Source organism: Saimiri boliviensis, chromosome 15 (genome assembly GCF_048565385.1).
Source record: "Saimiri boliviensis isolate mSaiBol1 chromosome 15, mSaiBol1.pri, whole genome shotgun sequence".
NCBI classification, from domain to species: Eukaryota; Metazoa; Chordata; class Mammalia; order Primates; family Cebidae; genus Saimiri; species Saimiri boliviensis.
The window spans coordinates 90,640,966-90,665,099 of record NC_133463.1 but is presented as its reverse complement, the minus strand read 5'-3'; the positions used below and the strand labels follow the sequence as shown (position 1 = coordinate 90,665,099).

At 50.2% G+C, this 24,134-nt stretch overlaps 1 protein-coding gene across 2 annotated transcripts; it reads left to right on the top strand.

The window, feature by feature from the left end:
• The first annotated feature begins 4,884 nt into the window (after positions 1-4,884).
• CYP11B1 (cytochrome P450 family 11 subfamily B member 1) lies at positions 4,885-12,130 on the top strand. Of its 2 annotated transcripts, XM_039464570.2 has the most exons (9): positions 4,885-5,135; positions 5,517-5,672; positions 7,357-7,556; positions 7,691-7,894; positions 8,177-8,331; positions 8,693-8,859; positions 9,257-9,335; positions 9,415-9,612; positions 10,055-12,130. In XM_039464570.2, exons 1-9 carry the CDS (start codon positions 4,897-4,899, stop codon positions 10,202-10,204), a joined length of 1,548 nt encoding a protein of 515 aa, XP_039320504.1. In that variant the 5' UTR covers positions 4,885-4,896; the 3' UTR covers positions 10,205-12,130. The 2 variants fall into 2 exon arrangements, with proteins under 2 accessions (XP_039320504.1, XP_039320505.1); XM_039464571.2 differs by lacking the exon at positions 9,415-9,612 and having other exon boundaries at positions 4,890-5,135.
• Positions 12,131-24,134: the final 12,004 nt, after the last annotated feature.

Here is a 24,134-nt window from a genome sequence, read left to right as displayed (position 1 = left end):
ATGCTCCAAGATGAAGCTGTCCTCGCTGACCTAGCTTTGTGAAACAAAAGCAGCCGGGGGGACGGCATACTCCACTCCTCATACGCAATTACACTTAGCCCTTACAACTTTAAATTTTTTGAACATTTCTAAGGATCAGGTTTGAACAGCAGCCGAGCAGCATTTATCAGGACAAAAAAGGAATCCTCAGGAAGGAAAATTAATCTGGTGGCAAGACTCATTAACAAAAGATCGGGGAAAGACAGTGTAATGACGTGTGGCATGGAGAGGCCTTCCTCCTGAGAGGCCTCCTGCGGCCTTCTGCAGTTTGTTGTTCCTTGTTTATAAGTTACTCATAACCGGTTTATGTGGGCATCTGTAAGTTCTTCCTCCTTTGCTGCTTCCCCCAACACGCCCCCTGGCCGGAGCCTCCATGCAGACTGTGTCGGAGTCAGTAAGCGGGATCCCAGCATCTCAGAGTCGAGTTCCCTCCTGCAGCCTGCCTCAGCTCGAGCATGCCCTGAGCGCTCTGAAAGCTGTCACCTTGGAATAGGGTGCCGCAGGGTAGAGTAAAAAGGCCCCTGTGGCCCCTTGTCCTGACACATCCCCATTTTCAAGTGATACAACTGAGTCTGGAGGGACCTGTGTCCCTACAGCTGATCACGTCAGCTTCGTGCCCCAGCTCTTGTCTTCCATGGACCAGGCCTTGTTCCAGCAGTGGGCGTTGGGTCCTCTGCTTCCTGTGCTGTCCCCTGGGGAAGCTCCCGAGGGTGCTGTGAAGAGATGGAAGAGTCATGTAAGGGTGGGAAGCTTGGGTGTAGTTCCAGAAATGTTTCTGCCAACAGGAGAGACAGGATTGGGCCAACAGGACTCAGATGCCTTTTATTCACTCGTTCCTGGCTGATACAGAGCTATGCCATGTGCCACGACCTGGGGTGGGCACAGGGAGGCTGCGTTTCCCAACGCGAACCTGCCTGTGGGCCTCGTGTGCTCCTAGCCCAGCAGAGAGAGTTGACCCCTCCTGAACTGGCCACTGCACAGTGCTCCCGTGCAGGGAGAGGAAGTGCCCAGGGTGAGAGTGCGTCAGCCAGACTGTCCTTATCCCCAGGGATTTTCATCAGGGCAAAGGTCACAGCCACCAGCTCCTGGTGGCTGATGAGGATCTGAGCTTTTGTTTCCCCATGAAAGGGGAAATCCCTAGGCCATCATTACAGGTGTGGTCAGTAGTTCCAGGACACCCTCAAAGACTCAGGCCAGTCACCCTGTGATTGAAGGTTGCTTCCCCACCCTGGGCAGCACAGTGCAGCACCAGAGAAGAATATGGGGGGAACAAGTCGCATGGTCCCCAGGGTTGGGTCCTTGCCTGTGGGGCTCTCGCAGATTCCCCTCCAGCTCTCCCGGCCAGACTAGGTCATGGAATCCTAAAATAAACCTTGCAAAAACATTTTCAAGCTTTTTATCTCAAAATTACTCATTTTTGGAGGAGAGGCTTGGTGGAAGGTGATTGGATCATGAAAGTCTTTCTAATGGTTTAGCACCATTCCCCTAGTCCTGTCTCGTGATAGAGTTATCAGGAGATCTGGTTGTTTGAAAGTGTAGCCCCTCCCTCTTCACTCTCTGTGTCTCTCCCTCCCTCCTGCTCTGCCATGGTAAGATGTGCTTGCTTCCCCTTCACTTTCCACCACGACTGTAAGTTTCCTGAGGCCTCCAGCCAAGCTTCCTGTGCAGCCTACAGAACTCTGAGTCAATTAAACTTCTTTTCTTCATAAATTACCCAGTCTCAGGTAGTTCTTTGCAGCAATGTGACAGTGGACTACTACAAACTGGATTGCTTGTAACAGAAAGCATCAGTGCTTGAGGAGATGGATACCTCACTCTATGATGTGATTATTACACATTGCATGACTATACCAAAACATCTTATAAATCCTATGATATGGTTTGGCTCTGTGTCCCCACCCAAATATCACCTTGAATTGTAATCCCCATAATCCCTACGTGTCAAGGGCAGCACTAGGTAAAGGTAATTGAATCACGGGGCCAGTTTCCCCCACGCTGTTCTCATGATAATGAGTGAGTCTCATGAGATCTGATGGTTTTATAAGAGTCTGGTATTTCCCCTGCTTGCACTCATTCTCTCTCTGCCACCCTGTGAAAAGGTGCCTTCCACCACAATTGTATTCTTTATAAATTACCCAGTCTCAGGAATTTCTTCATAGCAGCATGAGAATGGACTAATATGCACAATAAATATATACACCTACTATGTATTCACAAAAGTTAATAAAGAATAATTTAATGAAAATAAAAATAAAAAAATTGAAGAGGACACCAAAAATGTAAAGAAAACCAGTATTTGTCCACTGGAAGAATTAATATTGCTAAAAATGTCCATATACCCCAAATTATCTGTAGATTTAATACAATTCCAATTAAAATTCCAATGACATTTTTCAAAGAAATAGAAAAAAAAACCCGAAAATTCTGATAGAATCACAAAAAATCCTGAATTAACCAAATCGATTTTGAGCAACAATGAACAAAGCTGAGGGGCATCACACTACTTGACTTTGAAATACACTACAAAGTTATTGTAACCAACACAGATTAGTTTTGGCATAAAAGCAGACACATAGATTAATGGAAAAGAATGCAGAGCCCAGAAATTAATCCATGCATTTAAGGTCAATTGATTTTTGACAAAGATGCCAAGAATATACATTGGGGAAAGAACAATCTGTTCAACACACGGTGTTGAGAAAACTGGATGTCCTTAGGCAAATATTAAAATCAGGCTCTTGCTGCACTAGGCTATTCTTGCATTGCGATAAAGAAATATCTGAGACTGGGAATTTCTGGGTAATTTACATAGAAAAGAGGTTTAATTGGCTCACAGTCCTGCACGCGGTAGAGGAAGCATAGCACTGGCATCTTACTGGCTTCTGGTGAGGCCCGAGGAAGCTTACAATCATAAAGGAAGGCAAAGGGGGAGCTGGTGTACCACATGATGAGAATGGGCATGGTTTGGCTGGTGGGGGGAGAAGTGTCATGCTCTTTGGAACTCAGCCTTTCATGAGGGATCTTCCCCATGATCCAATACCTGCCACCAGGTCCCACCTTCAACACTGGAGGTCACATTCCCACATGAGATTTGGAGGGGACTCACATCCAAACCATGTTTAGAATTTTCAAGATATCACTTATTTTCCATCATATAGAAAAATTAACTCAAAATGAATTTAAGACTAAAATGTAAAGCCTGAAACTGTAAAAATCCTGGAAGAAAACATGGAAGACAGGATCCATGACACTAGCCTTAGCAATTTTTTTTTTATATTAACACAAAACCGCAGGTGACAAAAGCAAAGATAGACAAATAGAATACATCAAACAAACAAAAAAAATCTGCACAACCAGGAAAGCAATCCACAGAGTGAAGAGAAATGGGGCCTAAATATCTGCAAATTGTCTATCTGATAAGCATTTAATATCTAAAATATATAAGGCACTCAAACAACTCAATAGCAAGAAAACCAGTAACTGGATTAAAAAATGGACAAAGGACACAAATATCGATTTCTCAAAAGAAGACGTATGAATGGCTGCCAGACATGTGAAAAGGTGCTCAACATCAGTAATCATCAGAGAAATGGAAATTAAAACCACCACGAAATACCACCCGGCACTGGTTAGAGTGCCTGCTATAAAAATGAGGGGAGGTGACATGTGCTGGTGAAGATGCAGACAAAGGGACTCTAGAGTCCCGTTGATGGGAATGTCAATCGTCACAGCCATTACGGACACTGGAATGGAAGTTTCTTAAAAATTAAACATAAAATTACCATATGACCCACCCATATCATGGTGCGTGTATACAGATCAAGGAAATGAAATCAGTATGCTGAAGAGATTCCTGCACCCCGTGTTTATTGCAGCACTATTCACAAAAGCCAAGATATGAAGTCAACCTAAGTGTCCATCAACAGATGAATAAAGAAAATGTGGAATATGGACACAAAGGCTTAAATTCAGCCTTAAAAAAGAAGGAAATCTATTATTTGTGACAACACGAATGAACCTGGGAAAACTGTTATGTGAAATAAGCCAGGCCACACACACACACACACACACACACACACACACAAAAGCCACCAACACACAATCTCACTTCTCTGTGGAATCAAAAAAGGTGAAACCTGTAGAAGCAGAGCATGGAATGGTGTTACCAGGGGTTGAGGGCAGGGAGGCAGAGGCGGATGGAGGGGTGCTGTTGGGAGACATTGGTCAGCAGGTAGAAAAATACAACGTTTCGGTTAGCCAGGGGGAAAAGGTCAGGAGATTGATGATGAAACGTCGGAGCCACGGTTAATAACCACGTACTTGAAAATCTCTAAGACAGGAGACGATGCATCGTAAACACAAACAATTCGTATCTTAGCTAATAAATACATGCTTTAGCTTGATCAGTACAGAAATTATATTTCAGACTTTATACACATCTTTCAAAACATCCTGTTGTGCAAGACAGATAAATGCAATTTTAAATGTCAACAAGAAATTAATTAAATAACAATTGTAAGAAGTAAAAAAAAAATACATGTGGTTTAATGCAATGATGCCAACTCATTCCCTCATTTTTTGCTATGAACCTTGCAAGGAGATGAATAATCCAAGGCTCTTGGATAAGATAAGGGCCCATCCATCTTGCTCCTCTCAGCCCTAGAGGAGGAGGGAGAATGCTTTTACCCCCACCTGCCCCCATGCACCCACGATCAGTCCCCGCCTCCAGCCCTGACCTCTACCCAGGGTTTCCAGGAAGGTCCAGGGCCAGTTCTCCCGTGACGTGATCTGTTTCCAGGGCAGGTTCCCGGGTGAGATAAAAAGATTGGGGCTGAACAGGGTGGAGGGAGCATTGGAATGGCACTCAGGGCAAAGGCAGAGGTGTGCACGGCAGTGCCCTGGCTGTCCCTGCAAGGGGCACGGGCACTGGGCACCAGAGCCGCTCAGGCCCCTAGGACGGTGCTGCCCTTGGAAGCCATGCCCCAACTTCCAGGCAACAGGTGGCTGAGGCTGCTGCAGATATGGAGGGAGCAGGGCTATGAGCACCTGCACCTGGAGCTGCACCAGACCTTCCAGGAGCTGGGGCCCATTTTCAGGTAAAGCCCTCCCTGACCCTCGCTGGGAACACCCAGATCCCTGCCCCTCCTTCTCAGGACCCTGCCGGCCACACAGCACTGCCATTCCCAGCTGGTCCTGGGGCTCCGCATCTTTGGAGGACAGGGAGGAGCGGCAGCACGTGCTGGTCTGTGGCTCTGCCAGTGCAGGCAATGGTGCGGAGCAAAGCCCAGCTCACTGCAGAGGGCAGGACTCAGAGACACTATAGTAGCGAGGCTTCAGGGAGCCAGCAGGAGGGCTTCAGCTGTGAAGCCGCTAATCCCGGAGCGGGGAGGGTGACAGGAGACTGCTGGATGGGGCTGCAGGGTGGGGCCGGGGAGGACGTGACCCCGTCCAGCAGAGCCTTGTGCTTGGCCCCACAGGTCCGAGTCGGGAGGACCACGCACGGTGTGGGTGATGCTGCCGGAGGATGTGGAGAGGCTGCAGCAGGTGGACAGCCTGCACCCCCGCCGGATGAGCCTGGAGCCCTGGGTGGCCTACAGACAACACCGTGGGCACAAATGTGGCGTGTTCTTGCTGTGAGGGGCGAGCCAGGAGCTGGGGGCTGGGGGCCGGGTGGGCAGCCTGGGAAGGGAGAGAGGCAGGAGCTGAAAGTGCGTCCGCCCTGGGCCCTGTGGCAGGTGGTGAGAGTGAGCACCCAGCTCGGAGGACGGCCGTCCCCTGGGGTCACCTCTGTCCCGCAGCTGGGGAAGCGGGGCAATGGTGGAGAAAAGGGCACGGGCGCCTCCGCAGAGGAGGGGACACAGAGCAGCGAGCCCTTCTGTGTAGGGAGAACCTGCCCTGCACCGACCTGGGCGGCTGCTTTCTCTTGCGGCTGGGGACTCTCCTTCCCCCAGTCGGGAAACTGAGGTGCAGAGAAGGGGGCTCCCACTGGCCCAGGTGACAGGCTCTGTGTGTGCTGAGCCTGGTGTCCGCCAGGGCTGCAGCCTCCCCATAGGGCCCCCTTGGCTCCTGCAGTCCTGGCAAACCTTGGTGATGGGGGCAGTTCTGGCCAGCAGGCAGGTGGGGACGCAGGTGGCTGGTGGCTTCGTTGCTCTCAGAAGCCAGGCACAAGGTAGGGCGGTTGATGGCACTGGGGAGATGTGTCCTGGGCCGTGGAGAGGGTGGTGCCTGCTCAGGTGGGCAGGGAGACGCTGGTGGTTGGAGTCGGTCACCTGCAGGGACGTTGCCATCAGGACAGGGGAAGGACTGGACAAGGATGTCACAGCGGCGACAGCCCCCACTCCATGGCAGAAAGGAAATGCTCTTCGGAATAGTGGGGTTTAGGTAAAAGGGCACCCACGGGTGGAGGCCTTCACTGAGGCTGGCCTACAGACCACATCTGGGAGGGAGTCAGGACTCAGGAAGGCAGGTCCAGGAGGCTGGGTGTGCATATGGGAAGGAAGAGGAGCACCCCCGTGTGTGTGCGTGTCTTGCATCTGTGCACATGCCTGTGTGTTTCTCGGTACCTGCATTTGCACATGCATTGTGTGTGCATGCCTGTGTGCACGTGACTGCGTGTGTGCATGTGTGATGTGTGGTGTGCGTGCACCTGCGTCTGTGTGTGTGAACTGGCAGGTGCTGGCATGGGTGTAGTGTCTGCACACGTGCACATGTGTCTCTTCACATGTGTGTTGAGGTCCTGCATGGGCACACATGTGTACACATGTCTCACATGTCTCTTCACACCTGTGTCGAGGTCCTACATGGGCACGCAGGTGTACACGTGTCTCTTCACACGTGTGTTGAGGTCCTGCATGGGCACATGTATACACGTGCGTCTTCTGCCTGTCATCCTTGTCTACACCTGACAGCAGCCTGGACATAAATAAAGGAGTTCTGCAGGAATGTGGCTGAGAGGGGAACTTCCTCCCCACCATTCCCTGGGGGCATCCATGGAGCCCCCACCACGGAGAGGGCCTGCATGGGGTGAGGTGGTGCCCGCCTTGGGGCGTCGGGTCCCAGGAATGACCTCAGTTACCCCCTCAGAACCTGTGGGCAGAAGCTACCGTCTCATCCCCTGTTTAGAACTGAGTGGCCTTTGCCCAGCCCCTGTAGGCCGCTCTCAGAAAAGGCTGGAGCTGGAACAGAAGCAGGCAGCGTCCTCCAGGGCCCCCAGTCCTTCCCCGGACGCCGATTCCATCTGAGGACAAGGGGTCGGGATGCGGGTCGGGACCCGTGTCTTGCCGGGCGGCATCACAAGCTCTGCCCTGGCCTCTGTAGGAACGGGCCTGAATGGCGCTTCAACCGGTTGCGGCTGAACCCGGATGTGCTGTCACCCAGGGCCGTGCAGAGGTTCCTCCCGATGGTGGATTCGGTGGCCAGGGACTTCTCCCAGGCCCTCAGGAACAAGGTGCTGCAGAACACCCGGGGGAGCCTGACCCTGGACGTCCAGTCCAGCATCTTCCACTACACCATAGAAGGTGTGGCCCAGGCGGGAAGGTCCAGCCTCAGAGACCACGGAGTGGCCAGGGACGGGGACGGGGGGCTGGAGGGAGTGGGGAGGCAGCCAGGAGGCTGGGGGCTGCCTTGGGCTCACAACGCCTCCTCCCCACAGCCAGCAACTTAGCCCTTTTTGGAGAGCGGCTGGGCCTGGTTGGCCACAGCCCCAGCTCTGCCAGCCTGAACTTCCTCCGTGCCCTGGAGGTCATGCTCAAATCCACCGTCCAGCTCATGTTCATGCCCAGGAGCCTGTCTCGCTGGACCAGCCCCAAGGTGTGGAAGGAGCACTTTGAGGCCTGGGACTGCATCTTCCAGTACGGTGAGGCCAGGGACCTGGGCGGTGCTATGGGGCAGCCTCACTGTGGGGCCCAATTTCTCCCTCTGCACTACCCAGGGGGGAACTGAGGCCACAGGGAGGGCCTGGGAATTCCTCACTGTCATGCCAGGGAGATTGGGAATGAGGCTGGGGCTGGGCTGGACTGATCCGGAGAATTTGGGATGAGGGCAGGGGGAGGGTATTGGGGAGGGTGGGCAAGAGGAGGACCCTGAAGGATGCTTCCCAGCACCAAGGCCTGAGGGTAGTCTCCCCCTCACTGGACAGGTGATAACTGTATCCAGAAAATCTATCAGGAACTGGCCCTCAGCCGCCCTCAACGCTACACGGGCATCGTGGCGAAGCTCCTGTTGAATGCAGAACTGTCGCCAGATGCCATCAAGGCCAACTCCATGGAACTCACCGCGGGGAGTGTGGACACGGTCAGGCCGGCAATCAGCCCCACCCACAGAGGGTGATGCCCAGCTTGTGTCTTGGGCAGTGCTCTGCAATGCCGCACGGCACCCACATGTCCCATCCCCAAGCTACAGGCCCCACATTTCTTGAGATTGCAATGTGATGAACACATTTGCAGGTTGCCTTGGTTGGAATGGGGGTTGCCTTTCTCTGGGGACTAAAGGAAAGGGGTTTGGATGGGTATTAGGATTTGAAGTCTTGGGTTCCAGGGCTCTGTCATGCTCAGGGAATGCATGTCCCCACCCCGCCAAGGGGGCTGTCATGGGAGGGGTGTCTCGGGGGCTGAGTCCTGTGCAAGGCCTGACCCTGCAGCCATGGCTCTTGCAGACTGTGTTTCCCTTGCTGATGACACTCTTTGAGCTGGCTCGGAACCCTGACGTGCAGCAGGCCCTGCGCCAGGAGAGCCTGGCCGCCGCGGCCAGCATCAGTGAACATCCCCAGAAGGCAACTACCGAGCTGCCCCTGCTGCGGGCGGCTATCAAGGAGAGCTTGAGGTGGGTGCTGGCTGAGCCCTCCCTGTGGCCCCGGTCCCCTGCTGGAGAGCAGCCCCCACTGGGGGGTGGCAGACAGAAGCTGGGGCTGATAGGCAGTGTCGCCCAGCAGCCCATTCCCCTGCACCTGCTCTTCCTCTCCCTCAAAACAGGGACCTCTTCTTCCTCTGGAATCCCTCTTCAACGCCCTGGGGATTAAGGTGGGGCGTGTCCGTCTGGGCTTGGGGCTGCTCAGATTAGGGGAGGTTTGGTTGGGCTCAGTAGGTGCACGAAGCTCTTCCTCACGACCTGGGCTTCCCATGGGCTGGGGACATTCGGGGGTCTTGGGTAGGAAGGCTGCAGAGGGCACAGGACGCCCCGTCCAGCTGAGGACCCTTTCTATGGATGCCCCCACCTCCAGGCTCTATCCTGTGGGGCCCTTTTTGGAGCGAGTGGTGAGCTCAGACTTGGTGCTGCAGAACTACCACATCCCCGCTGGGGTGAGTGAGCCCCACACCCCTTCAGCTGACAACCTCCCTCCCCGATCTTTCCCTGATCCCCGCTCTGCACCGTCCACAGACACTGGTGCGTGTGTCCCTCTACTCTCTGGGTCACAACCCCGCCTTGTTCCCGAGACCTGAGCGCTATAGGCCCCAGCGCTGGCTAGACATCAAGGGCTCTGGCAGGAACTTCCAGTACATGCCCTTTGGCTTTGGCATGCGCCAGTGCCTGGGAAGGCGCCTGGCAGAGACGGAGATGCTGCTGCTGCTGCACCACGTGAGCAGACCGGGGGTGGGGGGCCCTGGGTGGGGTCCGTGCATCATTGGCGGGATTTGGGTGATGTGGGATGGGCCTGGGCAGAGTGGACGTGGCCTGTGTGTCCTGGAGTGGGCAGGGCGGGTACTGGGAGGACCTGGGCTAGACTCAGGCTGTGTAGGTCCTGGGCAGGAGTTGGTATGGTGAGGAGGGTAGATCTGGGCGACGTTGCTGCTAAACAGGCTCAGGCTGGGACTGGGGGAGGCAGGTGGAACCTGTACAGGGTAGTGGGGCTTGGACGAGGCCTGGGCTGTAAGGTGGGGCTGGTCAGGAATGGGGCAGGTTGGGGCCCAGCCTGCTGCCCTCCTGCAGCATAATCACTGCAACCTTGAGGGTCTGAGGAGGCTGCCTCATGTCCGTGGGCTGCTGACCAGGCCAGATGGAAACCCGGCTTCTGTCCTAGGTGCTGAAACACCTCCAGGTGGAGACAGTAACCCAAGAGGATATAAAGATGGTCTACAGCTTCATACTGAGGCCCAGCACGTACCCCCTCCTCACCTTCAGGGCTCTGCACCCAGGGTCCCAGCCTGGCCACCAGCCTCCCTCTGCCTGACCGAGGCCACCCCGCTTCTCTCCCATGTGCACAACTTTCTGAGCCACCCCTCTGTCCAGGCAGCCTCAGCACAAATGGAATTCCTGAGGGCCTCCAGGACCTGGGCTTGCCAGGCTAAGCAGTAAGGCCAGGGCACAGGTGGGAAGACCTTGCTGGCAGGGCCTTGTTCCCAGCCCCACCTGGCCCCTTCTCCATCAAGCAGCGTCCTCTGGGAGGTTTGGCCCCACCCCTCCAGGCGCTGGTTCCAGGGTCCTTGTGTGGCCATGCAAGGGTGCTGTGATTTTATCCCTTGCCTTCCTGCCTAGTCTCACATATACCTGTCCCTCTCCTCCTGGCCGGAGCCTCCATGCAGACTGTGTCGGAGTCAGTAAGCGGGATCCCAGCATCTCAGAGTCGAGTTCCCTCCTGCAGCCTGCCTCAGCTCGAGCATGCCCTGAGCGCTCTGAAAGCTGTCACCTTGGAATAGGGTGCTGCAGGTTAGAGTAAAAAGGCCCCTGTGGCCCCTTGTCCTGACACATCCCCATTTTCAAGTGATACAACTGAGTCTGGAGGGACCTATGTCCCTACAGCTGATCACGTCAGCTTCGTGCCCCAGGCCTCGTCTTCCATGGACCAGGCCTTGTTCCAGCAGTGGGCGTTGGGTCCTCTGCTTCCTGTGCTGTCCCCTGGGGAAGCTCCCGAGGGTGCTGTGAGGAGATGGAAGAGTCATGTAGGGTGGGAAGCTTGGGTGTGGTTCCAGAAATGTTTCTGCCAACAGGAGAGACAGGATTGGGCCAACAGGACTCAGATGCCTTTTATTCACTCGTTCCTGGCTGATACGGAGCTATGCCATGTGCCACGACCTGGGGTGGGCACAGGGAGGCTGCGTTTCCCAACGCGAACCTGCCTGTGGGCCTCGTGTGCTCCTAGCCCAGCAGAGAGAGTTGACCCCTCCTGAACTGGCCACTGCACAGTGCTCCCGTGCAGGGAGAGGAAGTGCCCAGGGTGAGAGTGCGTCAGCCAGACTGTCCTTATCCCCAAGGATTTTCATCAGGGCAAAGGTCACAGCCACCAGCTCCTGGTGGCTGATGAGGATCTGAGCTTTTGTTTCCCCATCATTCCAGGTGTGGTCAGTAGTTCCAGGATGCCCTGGAGGGCTCAGCAGTACGGGGAGAGGAAGTGCCCAGGTTGGGAGGACACCTAGCTAGAGTTCTTGGTGTTAATCCACTCAGGCTGCTCTAAGAAAATGCCACAGCCTGGGTTGTTGACAAACACTAGAAATCTATTTCTCATGGTTCTGAAGGCTGAGAAGGCTAAGATGAAGGTGCCAGCAGGTTCTGTGTCTGGCAAGGACCCATCTCTTGGTTCATAGCTAAAACCTTGCTGTTTCCTCACACGGTGGCAGAGGGCAAGACAAGCTCCCTGGGGCCTCTGATAAAAGGACGTCAATCCCATTCATGAGGGCACTGCCTCCTTCCCTCCCCTCCTCTGTGGACTTGCCCTGCCATTACTTACCTTGTGACTAGATTTCAGCCTAAGAATTCTGGAGGGCAGACACAGAAATTCAGATTAAACTATTTTGCTTCTGGTTCCCTAAACTCGACATCCTTCTCATATACAAAATACATGCACTTCTCCTCAGTAGCCCCAAATGTCTTAGCTTATTTTAGCATCAACTTTATAATTGTAGTCCCAAGTATAATTTAAATGTTATCTGAGTCAAATATGGATAAAATTCAGGGTACAATTACCCTGAGTCAAACTGCTCTTGCTATAAACCTATGAAATCAAACATGTTACGTGCTTCCAAAATACAGCAGTTGGAGAGGCGTAGGGTAAGCATTCCCATTCCAGAAAGGAGAAACAGGAAAGAAGAAAGGAGTAACAAGTTTCAGGCAGTTCCAAAATGTAATGTGACAAAAAACGTTAAACCTGAAGCCTCAAGAATAATCTCCTTCGACTGGGTGTTCCATCTTCTGAATATCATGGCACAGGGGCTACTTCCCCCAGGGCTCCAGGATGCTCTGTCCCTGCAGCTTTGCTGGGTGCAGCCCGCAGTGCAGCTCTCATGAGTTGGGAGTTGCATTCCTGCAGGTCTCCCATACTGGAATCATTCACTGGTAACCCCACCCGACCGGGATCTTGGGCTGCCCTACCCCGCTGGCTCCACTAGCCATGGCTCTCCAGCAGCCCTCTGCCTCAGTCTTGTGCCTCAAGTTCTGGGCCACTCCCATCCTTTGAGATCTAGGTGGAGGCTTCCACACCCCACAGCTCATGCAACCTGCACTCTAGCAGACAGGACCCCATGTTGACACCACCAAGGTTTACTCCCTGTACCCTCTAGAGGAGCACCCACTATGACATATGGCACACCTAAGCTCACTGAAGCCTACTTGGGGTGGTCAGTGAGCAGGAATGCAGAATGTGGGGAGCAGAGCCTTGAAGTAGGACAAGGAAGTGAGTGCCAAGGTCTTACAGAAAAATTCAGGCCATCCTTTAACAACAGTCTATCCCCAGCCTCTTGCACTGTGGCTGAGTGCTGAGAGTGGCAGCCCCAGCTATTTCTAAAATGCCTCCAGGGTCATTCTGCCATTGTCTGGATGAACGACACCTGGCTGACCCATGCTAATCTTACCAAATGGTCACTCGGCCACATTCTTGGTGTTCTCTCCAGAACATGCTTTCTCATATTTTGCAACATGGACTGGCAATTTCCCAAATCGTCCAGTTCTGCTTCTCTTTTGATTAAAAAAATCTATCTTCAAATGATTTCTCTCTTGTTCTATTTTACTACAAGCATTCAAGAGTACCAAGTTGCACCTTAAACACTTTTTTTCCAGCAAATATCTTATTTAAGTACTCACCAGTTCTATTTCACATCAAACACCAGGACAGAAAGTCAATTCCGCCAAGTCCTTTGTCACTTTACAACAAGGACTGCCTTTCCTCCAGTTTCCAATAACATGGTCCTTATTTCTGATTTCTGTTTGCGACCCATAAGAATGGCTTGTATCATCTATATTTCTAGTAACATTCTGTCCATGACCACGTAGATATTCTCTGAGGAGGTGGAGGCTTTCTCTACAGCGCTCCTCCTCCTGTTCTGAGCCCTTACTGAAATCATCCTTCAGGGTCTGCTCACGGTGACACAGGCTTTCTCTAGCATGCACTTCAAAACCCTTCTAGCCTCTGCCCAATTACCTAGCAGCACCCCCATTTTTTGGTACCAATCTCTGTCTTCATTTATTCAAGCTGCTATAATCAAGTACCACAGACTGGGTGACTCAGAAACAGCAGAGATTTGTGGCTCACAGATTGTAGCCTGAGAAGTCTGGGATGAAGGTGCTGGCAGATTTCGAGTCTGGTGAGGATCTATTGACATGAGTTTCATAGACAGGACATTCTTACTGTGTCCTCACATGATGGACAGAAATGAAGAAGCTCTCTGGGGACTATTTTATATGAGTGCTTTCACTTTCAATAGCATTTTGCAACTTTTCTAGCACATATCCTGAAAAATTTCCTGTATATGTATCCAGCAGTGGAATTTCTAAAAAAGAAAAAAAAGGACTGGCAATAGGGTTTGGAGGAGCCAGGACCCAGACATCCAGGATAGCAGGCAGGGTCTCTTTTGAAAAAGAGCCCAGTCTGGCCCTGCTCACAGGAGCCGGCGTCGCAGCCCGCTCACTGGTGGAGAGGGACTGCTGGGCTCTCCTCTTCCGAGTTGTCCTTGGAAATGCCCACTCCTGGGTGGAAGGGAATTCCCCAGCTCCAGCCTTCCCACTCCTAGGTGAAGGTGTGCCACTGTTGTGTGCAGAGGAGCACAGCCTGAGGCAGCACGGGGCAAGGCGTCCCTGGGGATGTCAGAAACTCTGCTTTGCCCGAAGAACCTGCCGTCGCCTCCTTGAGGGAGCTGCCTTGCAAGACACTGCTGATTTGTCTCAGAACTGATTCCACCCTTGTCTTTCCTTCTAGACCTAAAGCTACACTTAAGTACCAGCAGGCCCCAAAAGACGAGGTAAAAGTGGGAACCACGAGGAGCTGTGCTGCACCCTAAAACCACCATGTGGCATTTCCAGCGCGTGCAGATGCATCAGGGGAACACAGTGGAAATGAGTACTCAGTGAGGAGGGTCACGGTCGAAGAGAGGTTAGATTTGGGCTGAATTTATTGATATGGGCCCTCTAAGCAGAGATTCTGGACAGCTTGAGAGTTAGAAATGGGCTCTAATAGTTTGATTGGTTGGCTGAAATATGAATAAAAGATGGCCCACGTGAAATGAATGCCGGGACAATCTTGGTTCACCATCAAGAAACATATCCCAAGACTGAAGGAGATCCAAAACGATAAAGCAGATGTGTCATGCAGGATCTGCACCAATTCATGGTGGCCATCCTTCCCGGAGGCCCAAGGACACATCTTTCATCGTGACTGTCAGAAATAAGTGTGTGAAGGGAGTTTTTCATCCTGGAAGAGCTCTGTGGGCACTCTTCTCTGTAGGTTAGACATCATAGTGGGGCCTGCTGTCACTTAACTGGGATCCTTAAAAGCAGTGGAAATAAATGTGGTGGGAGGGGCATGGCAGGGCCACGTGGCAATCCTTACTAACCAGGTAAGCTGGTATGGCTGCAGTAGTGAGCAATCAGGAGAGTCTGCCTGGCAGAGGCCCAGGGCACTGGCTAGTTGATCATGGTGTTCCTAGATGCCAAATAAATAGATGTGGAGTCCACTCAATCCTTATCTGCTATGTATAAGCAGAGGAGTTCCAGGTCAAGCGGACAGAAGTTGAACCCGAATCATGAAAGCAGAGTCCTGGACCCTGGAGCAGTTCCCACTCTGAGCCAGAACCGCTTGAATGAAAGGTAGGTCAGTTTCTCTGGAGGAAAGACCCCACTACACTGCCAACAATCTATACAGTCAGTCTTTCTCACATCCTCCCCCAGAGAGGCTCACATCCTTCGACCAGGGGGGCTTTGCACTGGGGAAAAGGACATCATCGGACTTCTCAGGAATTTCTAAACACAGGCTCTGAATTGACACTAATTTCAGGAGACCCCAAATGTAAGGGATTGTAGAACTGATGACTAAACCCACCCAGCGCTTATTTCCCTCAGTTCCAGAACATGCTTGGAATAGACATATCAGGTCCTGACAAAATCCCACAAGGGTCTCGATCTGTGAAGCAAGGGCTATTATGGTAGGAAAAGCCAAATGGAAGCCACTAGAATTGCTTCTGCCCAGGAAAACGGTAAATAAAAAGCAATATTGCATTTGCAGAAAAAATGACAAATGTTGGTGTCACTATCAAGGACTCAAAGAGTGGAGGGACAGTGACTCCCACCCTATTCACATTCAGCTGGGTTGTTTGGGCTGTGCAGAAGACAGATGGATCTTACAGAATGACGGTAAAGTACTGTAAACTCAGCCAGTGGGGACTTCAGGTGCAATTTCTGTACCTGAAATCATTTCATTATTGTAGCAAATTAGTATGTCTCCTGGTACCTGGTTGCTATGATTTCAATGTCCCTTCCAGAACTCATGTTGAAACATAGCCCAGAAGTGGCAGTGTTGACAGGTGGTGCCTTTGGGAGGTGATGAGACTATGAAGGGTTTTGCCCCCATTAATATTATTAACCCATTCCTGACTGTCATGCAAGGGAAACTGGTGACTTTATAAGAAGACAAAGAGAGACCTGAGCTTACACATGCAAGCACACTTAGCCCCTCACCGTGTGATGCCCTGTGCCACTCTGGGACCCTTCAGAGAATCTCCACCAGCAATAAGACTCTCACCAGATTCACCTCGAGCTGACACCTCTCAGTCTCCAGAACTGTGAAAATAAATTTTTTTTTATTTACAAACTATCCCACTTCAGATATTCTATTATAAACAACAGAAAATAGACTAAGACGCTAGTATGAAGGTATTGCCTGACAAATGCTTTCTTTTCTAAATTTCTGTTAGTAATGACAACCAAAAGGAATTTGCTTTCAGCTAGTAATACCAGAAATACACCTTTTCTGTCCTAATGGCTATGATAATTGTATATGTTAGCTTGAGCAGAATACAGTATCCAGTAACTCATTCAAACATGATTGATGAGTATATTAGTCTGTTCATACCTTCCTATAAAAAATACCTGAGGCTGCGTAATTTATTATTTTTTTTAAAGTGGTTCATTTGCCTCATGGTTCTGCAAGCTGTACAGAAAGCACAGAAGCTTCTGCTCAGCTTCCAGAGGGGCCTTGGGAAACTTACAGTTGTGACGGAAGGTGAAGAGGAAGCAGGCGTGCCTCACACAGCTGGAGCAGGAGTAAGAGAGCGGGCAGAGGCGCTACCCACTTTTAACAAGCAGGTGTCATGAGAACTCACTCACTGTATGGTCCCAATGGGGGACGGTGCTAAACCATTCATGAGAACTCCACCCGCCAGGCCCCACCTTCACTACTGAGGATTACAACTGAACACGAGATTTGGATGGGAAAACAGAGCCAAACCGTATCAATATGTGTTGAGAAGGTATTCTGTAGATGTGGTTAACATCAATAGTAAATTGACTTTAAGTAAGGAAGACTATGATCACTCTAAAAAATGTGGTGGATTTTATCCAATCAGTTAAAAGGGCTTAAAAGCAAAATTAGTATTTCCTGGAGAAGAAATTCCACCTCAAGACTACAGCATCAACTCCTGCCCAAGAGGTTCCAACTTACTGACCTGGACTACAGATTTTGAACTTACCAACCCCCAAAACCATGTGAAAAAACACACACACACACACACACACACACACAGAGAGAGAGAGAGAGAGAGAGAGAGAGAGAGAGAGACAGAGAGAAAGAGAGAGAGAGAGAGAGAGAATATATATGAGAGAGACAGCCATTGGAACTATCGGTTCTGTTTCTCTAGAGGACCTTCACTAACACACTTGGTGATATGGTTTGGCTTTGTCCCCACCCAAATCTCATCTCAAATTGTAATCCAAACATGTCAAGGGAGGAACCTGATGAGAGGTGATTGGCTCATGAGAGCACTTTCTCCTGTGCTGTTCTCGTGACAGTGAGTCAGTTCTCACAAGATGTGGTTGTGATCGTGTCTGGTGGTTCTCCTTTGTTTCTGTCTCCTGCCGCCTTGTGAAGAAGGACCTTGCTTCCCCTTCCCCTTCTGCCTTAATTGTAACCTTCCTGAGACCTCCCAGCCATGCAGAAGTATGAGTCAATTAAACTCTTCATAAATTACTCAGTATCAGGCAGTTCTTTACAGCAGTGTGAAAACAAACTTACATAGCTGGGTATAGGAAAAGGCTTTTCAATAAATAAAAGCAAAGCTTGATAAAGCTGACAACAGAAAAAAAACCTTTTGCATTGCAAAATATAAACAAATCAAAAGATAACTGATGAACTAGTAGAAAATATTTGTAAAATACATTGCAGATAAAGTGCTAATGTCCTTAAAACATAAAGTGCTTAAAGATGACTGACTGGCAGTAGCTACTGGGCACCTTTCTCCCAGAGAGAACTCAAAATAATAAGTACAGAGTATAGCACAAAGGCATCACTCAAACCTGTATGGAATCCACAGGCTTTGATCCCTGAACAGCCTAATACCAGCTGCTGCTGCCAGGCCCAAGACGGAGGCTGGGCACTTTTGCATGCCCCAGAGACAGATGCTGCAACTGTGGTATAGAGGAGCAGGCAGACCACGCACTGCATAGCTCCCTACTTCTGCTGCTCCCCACCAAATGGGGTATGCCTGCATTGCAACAGCGCACCAGCACAGCCACCCTGTAGCTCAGCGTTTCCCTGAGATCCCAACTCCGGAAAACACTGATAAGCCCTGTGGGTCATGCAGTAGTCACTGCCACTGCTGCCTCCACCCCTGCCACCCACGGTCCAGGAAAGGAGCAGGGAGGCCAGGCACCTGCACAGGCCCCGAACAGCGAAATCCAGCACTGCTTCTGTGGGAGGCAAGTGCGACGGGCCATGCACTCCACAGCTGCCAGTCTCCAGTGAACCAGCTCGGGGGGTCTGCCCTCCCCAGTGGAAGGGCCACAGCACAAGCCTCTGCTCTTGCCTGACTTTTTCAGCTGCAGCTTGGAGCCCTTCTGACAGCCCAGCCCCTACAGGCCTATTATCTTCTCTCAGGCTCTCACTGCCTGAGTGTTCTGCCTGCTCCCACCTAAGAGTTTGGGTGGTGACCAGGGACCAGTCGACCCCTCCCTATCACAGCCAACACCTGAACTCTGGGCCAGCCGCATCCCTGTCTAGTCACTTCAGCACTCTTACACACCATTCACTGGCTATCTAGGGACCTGGGAATTAGAGAAGTATGTAGCCTATTGTGACCCAACAGGTCACAATATTCTCACCCAACCAGCTGACATCACTGCACCCGAAACCGGTCCACACAGGCTGAAAGGCAGAGGCACTCCCCACCCCACCGCCTGTCTCTACATCTCTAGAAAAAAGAGTAGCAGTTACCACCCCGAGGAGCGGGTAAGCCACAGAGCTGTCTGTGTCGGGCAGAGTCAGGTTTCTATCCCCAAACGGCCCCCACAGAGAGCCGCGGGACAGGCGTTTCCACGGTCTCTGTTCCACTGTGGCCCGGAGACAGACAACAGTGTGCATCTGAACTGAAAGCACAGGGTGTGAGAGGGAAACAGACTGCATTTCTGCCTGTCTAGGACATAGAGCTGGTGCAGTCCCCCAGGGGCCTGTGCTTGCCTTTGGGGCATTCCTGGGCAAGCCAGGGGGTCCAGCTCTGCCTAGCTGTGCCCACCATCCTCAGATAGTTCAGGGCACCAGGCACTCCACTATCCAGCCCATCACCTGAAACAACAGAGTGTCTCCCAGTAAACAAAGGTCTAGTTCATACCCATCCACTTGTGCTGCAGCTGGTTCTTACCCCTTACTACCACCCCCTGGCTTGTGGGTCAGACTGCACAGCTCACTATAAAACCTGCTGACGGAAGTGCAGAGGGCTCTAGAAGGAAAGCCGAAGACCCTATCCCAGGCACTCTGCAGTCACACCCCTGAGGGTTAGGGGAAATAATAGAGGAAAAAAAACAAATCAGAATAACAAGAAATTAAAAAATAAGAAGTGTAAGCTTCTCCAAATGAGAAGCAACCAGCATAAGAACTCTGGCACCATGAAAAATAGGAATGTGTGACCAAAGGGTCACACTAGCTCTTTATCAGTGGCCCCCACCAAGTGAAAACTCATAAATGACAGATAAAGAGGTCAAAGTATGGGTTGTAAGAATGCTCAATGAGATCCCAGAGAAGGTTGAAAACCAACACAAAGAAACCATGAAAACCTTCCAGGAAATGAAAAAAAAGGTAACTACCTTAAAAACAAAAACCCAACAGAACTTCTAGAAAAGAAAAGTTCATTTTAGGAATTTCAAAGTACAGTTGGAAGCTTTTTAACATAGACTAGACCAAGCAGAAGGAAGAAGATCCGAGCTTGAAGACCAGTCTTTTGAATTAACCCAGTCAGATAAAAATAAAGAAAAAGAATTATAATGAACAAAGTCTTTGTATGAGATTATGTAAACGGACCAAGCCTACAACTTACAGACATTTCTGAAAGAGAAGAAAAAGTAAGCCACCTGGAAAACATATTTGAGGAAATAATTCAGGAAAATTTCCCTAATCTTGCTAAAGAAATAGACATCCAGTAAAATAAATTCAGAGAACACCTGTGAGATATTATACAAGACAAACATCACCAAGGCATATAGTCATCCGACTATCCAATGCCAACACCAGAAAAAAAATGTTAAAAGCAGCTAGAAAGATGGGTCAAATCACCTGTAAAGGAAAATCCATCAGACACACAGCAGACTTCTCAGCAGAAACCCTACAAGCCAGAAGAGATTGGGGGCCAATTCTTAGCTTCCTTAGTGAAAAAAAAATGCCAGCCAAGAATTTTATAGTCCTGCCTGGCTAAGGTTCATAAGTGAAGGAGAAATAATTCCAGACAAGCAAATGCTAAGGGAATTTGTCACCACCAGACTACAAGAAGTACTCAAAGGAGGTCTAAACATGGAGACAAAAGGGCAACACTTAGCATCACAGACACATGAGTGCAAAGCTCACAGATCCTATAAAGCAGTTACACAATTTAAACTCCAACACAACTAGCTAACAACACTAGATAGGGACAAAACCTCACATACCAACGTTAACATTGAATGTGAACAGCTTAAGTGCTCTTCTTAAAAGATAAAGAGTGGCAATTTTGCTTAAAAAAATAAGATCCAATCATTTGCTGCCTACAAGAAACCCACCTACTGGTTAAAGATGCCTTCACACTCAGAGTTAAAAGATGGAAAAAGATATGTCATGCAAAGAAAAACAAAAGCAAATGGGAATAGCCATGCTGATATCAGATAAAACAGACTTTAAACCAACAACAGTTAAAAAAAAAAAAAAAAGACAAAGAAGGGCATTATGTAAGATAAAGGGTTCAATAAAACAAGAAGATTTAACGATCCTAAATATACATGTACCCAACACCAGAGCACCCAGATTCCTACAATACATCCTAGTAGACCTAAGAAAACAGGTTGATAGCAATACAACTATAGTGGGAACTTCAACACCTCACTGACACCACTGGACAGATAATTAAGGCAAAAAATCAAGAAACACAGGACTTGAAATGGACTATAGACTAAATGAATCTAATAAATAACTGTAGAACATCCTACCCAATAAACACAGAATAACATTCTCATTTAGCATGGAATATTCTCAAAAATCGACCATATGCTTGGCCATGAAGCAACTCTCAACTTTAAAAATAAAATATCAAGAATCCTCAGAATACAGTGGAATAAAATTAGAAATCAATATCCAGAGGAACTTTCAAAACTACATAAGTACATGGAAACTAAACAACTTTTTCAAGAATAATTCTTGAGTAAACAACAAAATTGAGACAGAAATAAAAAAATTCTTTTAAACAAATGAAAGTAGAGATGAAACATACCAAGTCTCTGTGGTACAGCAAAAACAGAGCTATGATGAAATTTTATAGAATTAAATGCCTACATTAAAAAGAAAGAAAGATCTCAAATTAACATCCTAACATCACACCTCAGGGAAAGAGAACAAGAAGGGTCTGAGTCTGAGAACATTTCTATACTGGGTGCAGGATCTGCCTAGCTCTTTTCTGCAGCTCTCCTGGCTGTCTGCCCAAACCAAAATCTAGCAGAAGAAAAGAAATAACAAGAATGAGAACAGAACTAAGTGAGACTAAGACAAAACAGAATGATACATAGGATCCACAAAATGAAAAGTTGGTTCTGGTTGGGTGTGGTGGCTCATGCCTATAATCCCAGCACTTTGGGAGGCCAAGGCAGGCAAATTATCTGAGGTTGGGAGTTCTAGACCAGCCTGACCAACATGGAGAAACCCCATTTCTCCTAACAAACACAAAATTAGCCAGGCGTGGTGGCACATGCATATAATCCCAGATACTAGAAAGGCTGAGGCAGGAGAATCGCTTGCACCCAGGAGGTGGAGGTTGCAGTGAGCCAAGATCATGCCATTTGCACTCCAGCCTGGGCAATAAGAGCAAAACTCCATCTCAAACAAACAAACAATAACAACAATTAAAAAATCAAGACAAGCTGGTCATTTGAAATGATAAACAAAATTAGTGACCACTAGCTAGGTTAACCAAGAAAAAAAGAAGATTCAAATAAGCACAATCAAAAATGATAAGGCTGACAGTACAAATGATACCACAAAAAACAAAAGATGATCAGACAGCACTATGAATACCTCTGTGCACACAAAGTAGAAGATGTACAGGAAATGGATACATTCCTAGAAGCATACAACCTCCCAAGATTAAACCAGAAAGAACTATAACTACTGAACAGACCAATAAGGAGTAATAAAATCAAATTCATAATAAAAAAAACTTCCAACAACAACAAAAAAGCCCAAGACCAGGCATATTCACAACCAGATTTTACCAGACGTATAAAGAACCAGGACCGAAGTTACTGAAATGATTCCAAACAACCTTGGAGGAAAGATTTTATGGAATGCTTTTCTGCATCTATTGCGATGGTCATATGATTTTCATTCTCAGTTCTCTTTATGTTGTAAGTTGCATTTATTGATTTGTGTATGCTGAGCCATCCTTCCATCCCTGGAATAAAGTCCACTTGATTGTGATGATCGTCTTTTTGATACTGTTCAATTCTGGTATCACAGAATGAGTTAGGGAGGAATCAGCCAAGGACACAACAAAGACTACACGCCAGTATCTCCAACAAACAGAGAAGCCAAAATTTTCAACAAAATACTAGCAAATTGAATCCAACAGCACATCGAAAAGACAATTCATCCCTTTATTCCAGGGATGGAATGAGGGCTCAGTATATGCAAATCAATAAATGTGATTCAGCACATAAAGGGAACCAAGAACCTGCAGGTCTGCAGACTTCCCGCATCTCTAAAGTATATGGTGGTGCCCATCACTGCTTTCAGTGGCCCCTGATACTGCTCCAGCTTCAATGACCAGGAAATCCTGAGATCTGCTCTGCTGGGCTCTGCCTCAGCTCCTCTCGCTACTGACTCCAACCTTCTGAAGCCGGAGCCTGGAGACTCCAGGGGGACCCACCAAAGCCCAGGGACCCTCAGCCTAGACCCCTGGGTAGGGGAACATACTTGGCCGCTTGCCCGCCGCCTCCCTGCAGATGCTGACCCTCGGGGCCCCCGCCTTCCCTTGAGAGGACAGATCAGCAGCACCTGGCACTGCCTGGCCATCCTCCCTTGGAAAGACACTCACTCCAAGTCTACTGGGGCAGGGCACCTGGCCATGGGAGAGGATGATAGGGTTCCCGATGCCCTGGAAATGGCAGCTCCGGGCACCGTGATGCAGCTTGGAGCCTGCACCGCCACATCAGGCCAGAGTGGGGCTGAACTGCCCTGTGGTGGCCGTGGCCTGGGGCCAGCCTAGAGGAAGGGGCCCTTTCATGCTCACTGCTCACACAGCTGAGTGTCCCCAGGACCGCACAGGCCCAGGGAGGGAGTTTGTCACCCCGCACAGCACTGCAGACTCCCCAGGCAAAGCTCCCACAAGCAGGAATGCGTCGGTGTGGATCCCATCTTCTCGCCTGCGTCGGATGAAGCGGGATGGAGTTAGGAAAGCTTTCAGCTTGACCCGCCCCACGGGCAGAGAGGGCCGGCCACGGCGGGAGACTTCCAGCCACGTGGGTGATGCCGCCTGGCCGCAGTCACTGTGTCGCCCGGAAAGCAGGAGAGGAGCAGGTGCGTGGGTCCGTCCCCTGACTGGCGGTCACCCCTCAGCGTTCTTGTCAGGGCTGCAGAGCTTGCGGGCTGTCGTGGGGACCTCCGGTTGGCTCCGTTCCTCTGGGTCACGCTACAGGGACGTCCAGAGGCCCCTTGTGTGTTTTCCTGGTGACTGGAGCCAGGGTGTGGGGACCTGAAGACGGCTTGCATTTGGTGGGTGGCTGGCTTCGGGAGCGTGTAGGCTGCGGCCTCGTCCGCTTGTGTCTGTAACACCCGAGTCAAGTCCTTCCAACCGCAGGAGGGGCCGTGGGGGGCACCACAAGGCTGAGTGGGGAATTCGCTGGGGGGCGGAGCCGAAGGGGAAGCTGGAGGCAGCTGCCAGTGCGGCTGGGAAAAGCAGCTTCCAGCCCGGAACACAGGAGTGGGCAGCAAGGGGGCACGAGGCCTGGGCTGGGCTCTGTGGGGAGCCAGACGAGGTGCTGGGAGGGTTTTAGCAGGGAAGGGCCGGGGTCTGCTTGCTATTGTTCATTTTCTGTAAGCAGCTCCCCACTCCCCGTTCTTCCTCGGGACTCTCAGGGGCCTCAGCGCCTGTAGCAGCTGTGATGAGCTGGGTGTCCCCCTGCGCCTCCCGTGTCGTGTCAGAGCTGTCCTTGGGCAGAACATTCCAGCGGCTTCCCAG